Source organism: Micromys minutus, assembly GCF_963924665.1.
Source record: "Micromys minutus genome assembly, chromosome: 8".
NCBI classification, from domain to species: Eukaryota; Metazoa; Chordata; class Mammalia; order Rodentia; family Muridae; genus Micromys; species Micromys minutus.
In genome coordinates, this window is record NC_137977.1 from 10085154 (window position 1) to 10097813 (window position 12660).

Here is a 12660-nt window from a genome sequence, read left to right on the forward strand (position 1 = left end):
CTGTTGATACTAAATAGTCACAGTGCATCTCTGGTAAGTTTACACAATAGCCTATACTTTCTTGGTCTGTTGCAGTGAGCTCCTGTCAATCTCAAACCTCCTCTCAGTGCTTCCTCTCCCTGCAGCAATACTTAGTGTCAGTCACAGAAAGAAAACTCAAGCTCATCAAATAGACATCAGTGTAAACAAACATAGACAATGCCACTTAGGATTGGAGCAAGATTAAATAAACTTGCTAAAACATGACTGGGCTAACCTTTTCTTTAAAGCACTACGGTTTCAGTATCTTTTTGCTTTTATGTTCAGTATTTTTCCTCCTGGTTCTCTACCAGAGGTTGCCCCATGGCTGTCATGAAGTGTGAACCACAGCTCTCATCTCTAGTTATCAGGGAAGCTTAATGTCTTAGGGTTTTTATGGCTATGAGAAAACACCATGGCCAAACAGCAAGTTAGCAAAGAAAGGTCTTATTTGGTTTAGTCTTTGAGAGCAGGGTTCATCCCTGAAGGATGTTAGAGCAGGAATTCAAACACATCAGGAACCTGAAGGCAGGAACTGATGCAGAGGCCATGGAGGTGTGTTGCTTACTGGCTTGCTCCCCATAGCTTCCTCAGTCTGTTTCTTTATGGAACTCAGGACTACCAGTACAGTGATGGAATCACCCACAATGGCCTGGGCCCTTTCCATGAATAACTAGTTAAGAAAATTCTGGACAGCCAGATCATATGGAGGTATTTCTCAGCTGGGAATTTTGTCTTTCAGATAACTTTAATGTGTGCCGAGTTGACATAAAACTAGCCAGCACAACTAGAAATAGTGAGAGGTAATATTTTTGAGTAGGTCAGTCTTTGTCAAGGAGTTTTCTCAGAGTTCCAGCCTCCTTCGCAGTGGAAGCAAAATTTGGCCAAGAAATCAGAGACATAACTCCAGCTGCCACATTGTCAAATTGTAGAAAGGTATAGGAAGAACGACTGTTCTCCAGAGGGAAAAAGGAGGCTTTAGAATGGGCACTACTGCAGGCACGTTTTTAGAGGAGCTTTGGAGAACAGTAGGGTATTAGCTAATAAAACAGAATATGGGACTTGCCTACTACTTAGTAACCTTTAGGAACACAGCTGAGGAAAGTGAATATGTACGTTGAAAGAAAAATTTTAGTGTGGAATTACTATGTGTTGGCAATATGCAGTTTTGTCAATACATATTAGAAAAAATAAGATCACACACACAGAGCAATAGAGGGGGGAGGGAGTGAGGTAAGGAAGGAGGGAGGGAGAGAGAGAACATTAAGCTGATGTATGTTATGGAATATACAACTAATATAAATTAGGTTTGTCTGAAACGTAGTTCAGTTACATTAAAGCAATGCACGGGGTTGGAGAAACAGAGCAGGGGAAGCGAACAATGGCTGCTGCTGTAAAGAAGCCCGGCTTGGTCCAAGTACCCGCATGCAGGGGCTCACAACCACTCATAACTTGGGAGACATTTCTAGCCTCCACACATGCTTGAATGTACATGGACAAATGTAGAATAGCAGGCACACATACACATAAAGAAACATAAAAGTTTAAAACTAATATGTTACCTTAAAAAAGATGCAGAGACCTACAAAGTCAAAGTATAAAAGTATTGTGTAATTTAAAGATGTAACATTGTTACATTGTTTTAATGAATAGATGAAAGTTAGTTTTTTTTTTATGATGATGGTGAAGAATGGCTGTGTGCTCGACATGTAAGGCCTTGTTTTATTTACTTCAAAGTGATCAAATACTAATATGAGGTAAATATGTTATTTGTAGGGCAGTTGCAAATAAATTATTTCTCTATAAAATGAATCCACAATGTGATTGGTGTGATAGAATCGTTTGAAGTAGCATTAGGTTTGTAATTTTCACCAACAATTAAATTGTTGATATGTTCTACTTGCTTTCTCACTCAGTTAAAACTCTGATTTAAAAATAACCAGGTAATTTTGAGTCTCCATAATTTTAATGAGTCAACTGGATGTTATTAAATGCCATAGGTACATAGATAAGTCTCAAAGATAATGTCTAAATGAATCCCAATAAATTATAAATAAGAAGCTTATTGGAGCAATAAACTACAGATCAACATTAGAAGACATATTCAATTCTTACAGTAGAAATATTTCAGAACAACAAAGGAAATAGAGATCCACTCACCTCAAACTTTTTATGGTAACGCTCTTTCAGAGATTTTAGCTCCTGTTTGCGCTTATTATCCAGCAGAGCACTATGAGAAATCATGTAGTCTATGTCCATCTGAATCTTTTCATTGGCTTCTTCCAGCTTCTCCTTCTGCTTCTGCAGGCTGTCCACCTCGAGTATCATGTCTTGAAGCTGGCTGTTCAGGCTTGCAATATCTTTGGTGAAGTTCTCGTGTTCTGAAAGAAAATGAATGAGAGTAAATCTGAGTTCAGAGCAGGCAAAAGGAGATCAAGAAAGAATTACTCGATGATACTCAGATGCTCCTTTAGCTTTAGAAGTTATTCATCTATGAATCTGAAAAAGGGTTATTTAAATATTGAATTGTAAAACATAATGCTTTTTTCATTTGTCAAAAAAGGAGTAAAATTTGCTTTATTAGTTGATAAACTTTTGTATAAATTTAATTTTTGTCCATCAACACACAAACTGATCATTTTACAAGCACACATATACACATTTTATGCAACCATGCTAAAATGAAAATAATATTGAAAGAGTAGATGCCTTCCAGAAACATACAAAACTTAAAGGATAAAATTGGACTCAGAAGTGTCAGCATGAGAGAGTAGCCATGGTTCTTATTTAAGATCCTCCAATTACAGAAAAAAAAATGCAAAAAATGAAAATTATTATAAGCATAAAATTTATTTACCAAAAATAAATAATGAGATCATTCATTCCTCTAAAATTAGCGGGCTTGGAGATATAGCTCAATTCAAAGAGTGTTTGGCAGCACCCACAATGCTCTGAGTTAGGTCCCCAACATCAACAGGCATGGCGATTCTTCCCACACCTATAATCCCAGCACTAAAGATTGATAATCTTATAATAAATCCAATTTACTACCACCAACAAAAATCATGGTCATTTTACACACACACACACACACACACACACACACAGAGAGAGAGAGAGAGAGAGAGAGAGAGAGAGAGAGAGAGAGAGAGAGAGAGAGAGAGAGGGAGGCAGAGGGGCATTTTATTTAATTGTGAGAGCTATAGGCATAAACATAGAAATATCAAGGTTTTAGCTACAAAGGAATTCATTCAAGGCCGGTCTGAAATACATAAGACCCCATTAATAAATAAATGAATGTATGAATACAGAGGTGTTGAGAAGAATATGTCCATAATAATAATACAATGTGAAGTAAGTAACCTTTTCTGTTCTTTTTGTCTACAAAGGCCATTATCCAACAACCCCCAGTTAGCAGGGTATGTCACAGTTTTCCATACTTTCTGGTGTTCATGTCTGTCCTTTTAATTAGCTATTTTACATTGTCTATCTTCTTAATTATCTGTGTGTATGCCTGTTTCTGTGCTTGTGTATATGTATATGCGTATATGTGTGTGTATGGTTGTGTGTGCATGTGTATATGTGTATTTGTGTGTGCATGTGTTTGTGACTGTGTGTCTGTGTATATATATATGAATGTGTGCATATGTTTATGGCTGTGTGTATGTATGTGTGCATGTGTGTATGTATGCATGTGTGTACATGTGTGTACATGTGCATGTGTGGGTGCATGTGTGTGTGTGTGTTCCATATTGTTGATTTACTCACATTCATAGTCTCCATCCCTTGAGTGTTTCTTTCCCATTTGCTATTTCCCACCTATGCCTTACCCATCTGTTCTTCCAAGGGTACTTTAAATTATTCTTTTTGTGGAAAGCTGCCTTCGGTTCTCAAATTGAGCAGGACATGCAAGCTCTACAAAATGCATCATATACTGCGGAACATGTTCATTCTTGAACCTAAGATTTCTTCCTCTTTCATTAGAGCTATAGAGAAGTATTCACAGATCCACAAGCAAAGATGTGTGGATACCAGAAATCGCCTAAAAGTAGCATGTGAAACCCCAGGGGAGTCTGAGGCAGTCATTCATTTGTGCTTCTAGATGCCTGTGGTGTATGATAAAATGTATGTGTCTCCTTATTTTGCAAGAGAACAAAGATATACAAACCAAGTTATAGCTTGCAGGATCATATAACACCCAACTTATGTGGGAAGCCATTTCTGTTAATCTTTAACAGAAAAAAGATAAAGAATTCTTTAGATAGCACTAGATATCAGATAGATAAAAAGAACTGTCATTTTAGAGGTGTGTTATGACAAACACGACAGAGAGGAAAGTACAAGAGCTGTGAATAGACTGACCCAACCTCCTCAGTGAATTCTTCATGGTGTCTCATGTGGATTCTTATTAGCTGACCCAAAAGGAAGTTAGACTATAGAAAACATCTTTAGCAAAAGCCATTGTGAACCTGCTTTCTGGGAAATAAAACAAAACATATGTATTGTAGCAGACAGGACAGAAGACTAGAGGAGTCCCTGAAAGAGATCTAGGAAAGCAACAGATGGGTTCCCTAATTTTATTAAATGTTTGTGTTGACAAATATCCTACTTACAGCTGTTTTAAAAGACGAGTTTTTAAAATGTATTATAAAAGATGCTTTACGATACTAGAAACAAAAATATCTAATTCTATACTTCATAAACAGATTAATAACATTTCAGGATTGTGTTCTATTTATACCCATACAAAGCCAGATGGTTCCTGGAAATAGATTTTCAGAAACATTTTTCATACAGGAAGTTTGTAACAAGTATATAGTAATGACTTTAATTTATACTGCATGTATAACACATGTAAATAAAATAAAGCAAGTAAGTACACATTTGAAATTTAAGTAGACCTTTAAAAGTAATAATTAAAAGTTAATCTAAACCATAAGTTATTATCTATCATTAGAATTTATTACATTTATTGTTTACTAGAATGTATATACATATATATTAATTTTATTAATACAGCTCCCTGAATATTACTCTAAACAGACTCAAACCCATAGATTCTAAATTATGTTAAATGTCTTATAAGATAACCAGAGCAACATTCAAAAGATGAGCTCCTAACATCAGCTTTTCTACCAGTGCTAATGAGGAGTGGCAATGAGGAAACTGCAGATGCGCTGTGCATGGGAATATGAGGCAACTCAAGAACCTATTGGGATCTCCAGTGTCCTGATGCACCTATTCTGAGCCTCCCATGCCTCATCATATTTTCCATAAATAGGTTTATAAGTTGTTATAAGTGCAGTAATTCATTAGCATAATATTAATATAGTAAATTAGGCTCAAGAAAGGATTAGACAAAAAGACCATATAAATAATATATTCTTGCAACTCCTCAGGATGTACATATTTACTTTGGAGGTCATATTTTTAGGAGATTTAGTGTTACAATAAAGGTTTATTCATGTGTTCTGTAGAACATATGCTTTAAGTTAATGTCTATTATCTCAGAACAATGACTACCAGTACAGGCCTTTATCTTAAGTGAGAGATTATATGAGTATCCTATTTTTTAAAAAAAAATTACTTCAGAGCCAATGATTTCTTAACTCAAAAGGAATACGAATTTCTAGCCTCTGGACTTGTCAACAATGTTTTAATGATACAGGATATACTTTAATGACACAGTAGCCAAAAACTAGGTTGTGTAATATTCCATTCTAGCTCTTCTTCTATATGCTTTAAAAAACAGCATTTTCTTAAACAGCTATTGCCCAAGTTACTCCTGCAAACATATTAAAGTAACCTTCTTGCTAAATGCTTCTTTCAAACTGAATTTACATCCAGGTTCTCAAAAGTAAGTGAGTGTCATTCCCAACATGACACTTCAAAATCTGAATTTTTCTATATCGCCAAACATAGCTAATGACACCAATAGGGCCATTAGATTTATGGAGTTTTTTTTTTTTTAACTCTAATGTTAGAGCAATTATGGTAAGTAATCTATGTCAAAAGTTTGCCTCTTTCTGTGATATACTAATGAATGAGATTTTCAACACATTTAAAAGCCCAGTCAAGGTTTGTGTCTCTGGATTCATCCCAGTGTCTAATACTGTATTTCATTCTTGCTCCAGTCTGTAAGCAACCTCTACTAGTAAATTATGTATCCAGAGATGTGGTCCACTCTTCTGTTACCCTAATGGAGAGGGGTGAAGGAGAAACTCTTGTTACCTTTCTGTACAGCTACTGGGAGTTCTTGGAGCTTCCAAATGGACCAAGAGTCAATTTTCATGCTAATCCTTTTCTTTCTTGATTTTTGTTGTTTTAAAGCTTGTTCTGCTTCAGCTCTGTCAGTTTCCAGACTTTTAATGAGGTGAATGGCCTCTGAGAGCAATGTCTCCATCCTCTTCTTTAACTCGGGACACTTCTCATCTTAAAGTAGCAACACACATTCACACTTATTAATAAGCCATGTATTTATAAGAAAAGAATGCTAGTAGGTGATAAAGAAGAACCTATCCAAAGAACTGAGGCAGGCAATCTTTAAAAAAATAAACAATGCCAAAATCCAGGCTGTACTCAACTCTCTGTTGGTACAGAAATAACCATTTGAACAGTACACAGACATCCTCCAAGCAAGTGATCAAGTTTCTTTAATCATTGTTAAATTAATGCAGTCTATAGAGTGAACTACCTAGTCTCAGAAAGAAACACTAAATCCAACACAAGAACAATCTGACACTTGGCAGACAAAGGGAGAAGAAAGTAGTATGTTAAATAAAGAACTAGTCTGGGCAAAGAGAATAGAGTGGGACTTCTGAGAGAGAGAGAACCATTAAGAGAAAAAGTTGTAGAGGAATCATGTAGACAGATCAGGATGTACCATGAGACAGTGATGAGAGAACATCCATGTAGACATACGTGGGCCAGAGTGAGCCAGGGCCAGACTAGACTGGCAAGTAGTGGGGCATTTGCCTGAGTATTAGCAGTGTAGTCAGGTTAGAATTGCTCAGAATATGCTCATCTTATGCTTACAGCTTGTTAATAAAATAGAAAAAGAAAGACAAGAGAGAGAGAGAGAGAGAGAGAGAGAGAGAGAGAGAGAGAGAGAGAGAGAGAGAGAGAGAGAGAGAGAGAGAGAGAGAGATGAGGAAGGGAGGGAGGGAGGAAGGAAGGGAAGTAATAAATAAAAGAAAAGAAAAGGAATGTTAGAAAAGTTAAATAATCTTTAAAAGACCATTTATACTGTAAAACACCCAGGCATGGTGGCACTGGCCTGTGTTATCATTACTTGACAGGATAGCAGGATGGGATTGCAAAATCCCTGGGGTTCAGGGACAGTCTGAGCCACAGAGCAAGAGATTTACCTTGCAAACAAACCAAAGAGAATTAAAATTATATAACCCCATCATGGAAATAATAAAAAGATAATGTCATATTATTTGGAGACAGGCTGTTTAGTACACACATTAAAAATATGTAAATCTCAATGAGTAACTTTTTGAGAATCACTCCTGGAAGTAAAACACCATATAGGCTGCTTTCTTCTTAAATCATGGCCATCCATACTTCCTCCAGATCTTTATGGACACAAATCACAGTGAGTAATTTAAATCAATATTGAAGATTACTCAATTCCTGGAAAAGAAGGCATTGATATTCTTCAGCTTTATCAGATAATAACTTCTCCACTTAGCCTTGGCAAGAATTCATCAGAAATTTTCAAATTCTATTTATTCAGCCTTAATTAACTCTGTTAATGAGAGACGCCTGTGGTCTCTGGTTCACAGCTCTGGAAGAATATGGCTTAATATTAAAGTATTAGCAGAGGTATTCAATCATCTCCTTGTGAACAAAATGTGTACAAAGCTTATTATTTCTTCCAACAACAATAATGTGCTATCCTCTGGAGAGAACAGCACACGAAAGACAGAAGAGAGGCCTGTTCTGCTGATAGTTGTAGCTACACTGGCTGACTTTTGCCAACATGTAACATGACAAGAATACATAAGCACAGTGTCGGGACATTAAAGGACACCATGTAGGGAGAACTGAGATAGTGAGATGGCATAAAAGAAGAAAGAAATAGATAAATCTCTTTTTTCTCTCTCTCAGATGATAAAGACAATGGCTTTTCTGTGAGATGACAGTATGATAAATGACCATGACATGGCTATGAAGGCAAACTAAACTATTGCATATCCTCTACTATCCTAGAGAGCTTATAAAAGACATTGACGTGTAGCCTTCAAAAATAATCTTACTGGGAAAAATAACTTTCTTTGACCCCAGCTTTATCCAGTTTCTTTGAGCCACAGTTTACTTTCATTGTGGGTACTTTATTGAGCGAGTTCTTTTCTCTTCATTCAACATTAAACATTTGTGAGTGATTCCATAATCAATCTCCCTAAGACACTAATTTTGTCTAAAATCCACAAAGATCCTCATGTCATTACCAACCCTAACACTTGAACTTAATGGATTTACATGTGTAAATCCTCATTTTTACAAATTACCCTCTGCTCTCTCTTTAACAACATATGAACAAATAACATCTGGAAGTGATTTTCAGTGCCTCTGATCCATTTTCATATGCATCTTTCTAATTGTTTTCCCAAACTGACTCACTTACTGTATATCTAAGCAATGGCTTGCACTTTTTAACACAAATGCTTTAAAAAAAAAAACACTATCTTCTGGAACCGTGTGTGTCTTAGTCTCATACTAGAATATTTCTGATGGATATTATGCTAGACACTTTTACTGTGATTGTGGCCAACAGTGAGTTAATCTTTTTTCCTCCGCATCTGTGATTATAAATATTGAAGCTTTTACCTTCTCCATAGATATTAATACAGAAAATAAATAAAATGAATCAGTCAAAACAGAGCACAGGAATGAGCAATGCTTTTAAACAAAATATCCTTCCTTTTAATGAAAAGTCCCGAATTCATCAGTTGTCCTCTAGTAAAGGTACTTGTAAATTTTTGCAACAAGCTAAGATGAGAAATTTGGTATAATCGCACATATGCAATAGTAAATTTAATCCAGTATTTGCATTTTTCAGCTTTTTCATTACTTTTAGTAAATCCTGATGCTATGGAAGCCACTGAACCACAACTATTTGTATTTTTGCTGTAAGACTAAACCTTAGAGTTAAGTTCTTTAGTCTTATTGGGTACATGCCAACTAATCAGTAGTAGTGTTTTTTTTTTTTTTTTTGGATGATGGTTGCCCTACTTGAGAGACAGACAGACAGACAGACAATACCTTGATTTCACAGAAAGTTTTATCAGTGATTCTTAACTGATTTTATTTTTTGAGTTCTGGGCAGGTATCACTGTCAGCCCATAATTTAGCCCAGTGTCTGGTATAGAAATCATCAATAATATATGTTACCTGAGGACATGCTTTCCAGAGTGGTATAGTGGCTCTTTTCACTATTCAATATCCAGAAAACATATAAAATTATAATTGTTGACATCAGAACTCTATTAAATAAAAGGCCAATGACATAGAAACAATTATACATCACCAAGTATCAAAAACAGACTTACCCTTTGCTTTTTTTGGCTGGACTATTTCCTCTGGAGCAGAGACACCCAAATCTTCCAGTTTCTCTTTTGTCACCGAAGTCCTACACATACAGAACAAGAAAGATGGCATCATTTTTAAAAGACAGATGCATTCAAAGTTTGTTATACAAAACTTAATAAAGCATTTCTGTGGAATGTCAAATGAAATTTACATGGTAAGCGTACTGTATAGTGAACAGATAGAAGAAAATTCTATTATCCAGTACTTATACTCAAATTAATAGTAACTTAAAACAATTGCAATTGTCTTGAACTTTCTCTTGAGAGGACATTAAAACAATATTTTTATTTGCAATTTCTTATTTCCTAGAAATTTTATGATGCAGCTTAATTTATAAATGGTGTGCATGTTTACATTCATGTGTGTGTATATGTGTGTGTGTGTGTGTGTGTGTGTGTGTGTGTGTGTGTATTCTATGCTGATATGTAGGTGTTTGCCTAGCAGAAGAGGTCATTAGGTCTGCTGGAGCTGGAGTTCATTTGTTGTGATCAGCCTAATGTAGGTGCTGAAAACTGAAGTAATGTTTTCTTCAAGACTATAAAGGACTGAGCTACCTCTTCAGTTTGAAGAGATAAGTTTGACTGAAAATCAGTTGAATGATATAATATTTTGTTTTCAGATTAGTGTGTTCTGGGAAAACAATAGAAGCTACAAAGGGTAATGTTAACCATTTAACACTTAAAGTAAGTAATATTTATGAAAAAAAAAAGCCAGATAAAAGGTCATTTGTTTTTTATTAATTATTTTATTTATTTACATTTCAAATGTTGACCCACTTCCCAGTACACTCTCCAAGAACTGCTCCTCACCCCATTTCCCCTCTTCTTCACCTCTAAGAGGGTGCTACCCCACACAACCACCCACCCAGTCCAGCTTACCCTTCTAGCATTCCCTTCTCTGGGGCATCAAGTCTCTGCATAAACAAATGCATTCCTTCCCACTGAGGCCAGACAAGACAGCTCTCTGCTACACATATAGCAGGATCCATAGACCTGCCCATGTTGCTTTTTGGTTGGTGGCTTAATCCCTGGGAGCTCTGAGAAATGTGATTTGTTGAAACTATTGCTCTTCCTATGAAATTGCAATCCCCTCTACTCCTTTAAATTTTGCAGACAAATGAATAGAATTAGAAAAAATCCCGATTCAGGTAACCCAGACACAACAGGACTGATATATTATGTCCTCATTGATAAGTAGATATTAGCCAGAAAGCTCAGAATACCCATGACACAATTTAATGCTAACAAAAGCCTAAGTATGGGTGCTTCAATCACACTTAGAAAAGAGAACAAAATAATAATGGGACAGAGGAACCTGGGTGGGAGAGGGGAGGGAGAAGAAAAAAAAAAGAAGAAGCAAGATCAAGAAGGGGTGAGGGGAGACAGGAGAGAAAATCACAGGGCCAAGGGAATGGATAGAAATATGCAGAAGAGTGGGTTGGGGAATCACTAGAAAACCCCAGACACCAGGGATGTGAGAGGCTCCCAGGACCCAACAGAAATGACAAATGTGGAAAGATAGACCACCTCCAGTATACAGATATGGCCCTCAACTGAGAGATGGGGCCACCGACACATTTCAAAATTTTTATCCCAGAATTGTTCTTGTCTATAGAAAATGCATGGACAGAATTATCTGAGACTAACTAAAGGAAAGGCCATCCAGAGACCTTGGGATTCATCCCATATTCAGGCACCAAACTTTGAAACTATTACTGATAAAATGTTGTGCTTGCAGATAGGAGCCTGGCATGGCTGTCCTCTGAGATGCTCTGTCATCACCTGACTAAGACAGAGGCAGATGATCATAGCAAACTGAGCCAAAGAATCCCAATTGAAGAGCTAGGAAAAAGGCTGAAGAAGCCATTTCTCTTTTAAAGGAATTTCTTACAAGATTTTGACTAATATATCATTTGCTACTATTATCACTATTTCTCTAGTGTATTCTAGGGTCATAAATTGATTTTTCCTGTGTTTTAATTTTTTTTATATTTTCATTGATGAAAATTTTAACATAAATGAGCATCAATGGAAGAATTTTTTAATAGCTTTTACTAAATGTCATTAAAATTAACAAAAATCCCTGTGCCTACCAAATATCATCAGGGATCATAAGAATGACATACATTCAGTGATTATCTTAAATACCACATGTAATACCACTCTGTTGCAATACTTTAGATTTTATAAAATTCAACAAATTTCACATCTTGATTTTTGTGTATAGTTTTCTTTTTTTTTGAAATTTAACAACTTTATTTTAAAAAACAAAGATAAATGTACAGATTTTAAGCATTTTTGCATAAAAGTATATGAATACAGTTTTGTCAGTACTTGATTTTTTTAAAGGTTTGATAGTATGCATTAAAATCTTACTAGTTACAATGAGCGTAAAGTACATGTAAAACAAGATGTAACCTGGAAATAGTCAGGTTTTCTTGGTGTGTAAAGATTAAGCATAATGGTTTTTCACTTTCTTTTTCTTTCTTTTTTTTTTTTTTTTTTGGCCTTTGTTTTTCTTGAATTTCATATAGGCTGTAAGTTGTTTCTGGGGTGTTCAGAGCTTTCTGGGGTTAGTATCCAATTATCCGTGACTGCATATTATGTCTGTTCTTTTGTGACTGGGTTACCTCACTCAGGATAATATTCTCTACATGCATCCACTTTCTTAAAGATTTCATAAAGTCATTGTTTCTGATAGCTGAGTAGTACTCCATTGTATATCATTTTCATAAATGTTAATAGAATTAATATAAGCAATGGTTGCATACTATTATATTTCAAATTTGTTTCAAAATTCCTGTTTTTCTAAGATACAACCACTATCTTATTTTTGCTTCCCTTACATCAGTACATTTTTTTAATTTATAAATTTTGTGTTGAATTTTTAAAACAATAAAATATATTCCATGACAAGAACAAATTTACACAGTGGAGATGGTAAACTCCAACAAAGGAGAGAAACTACACCCTCAGAAAAGCAACAACTTTACCCCCAAAAAGAAATGCACACAAATATAATTTTATCAATAACAACAAAAAATAA

General features: G+C 35.5%; 1 protein-coding gene across 1 annotated transcript in view; it reads right to left on the reverse strand.

Annotated features, from left to right (window-relative positions):
• CCDC178 (coiled-coil domain containing 178) overlaps positions 1-12660 on the reverse strand; it is a gene marked incomplete at both ends in the record, with an annotated part of 360112 nt that overhangs the window by 321284 nt on the left and 26168 nt on the right. Inside the window, 3 exons of the mRNA XM_080920521.1 lie at positions 2179-2399; positions 6250-6450; positions 9576-9655. Coding sequence (XP_080776647.1) covers positions 2179-2399; positions 6250-6450; positions 9576-9655 — 502 coding nt within the window. The remainder of the gene's footprint in view (positions 1-2178; positions 2400-6249; positions 6451-9575; positions 9656-12660) is intronic.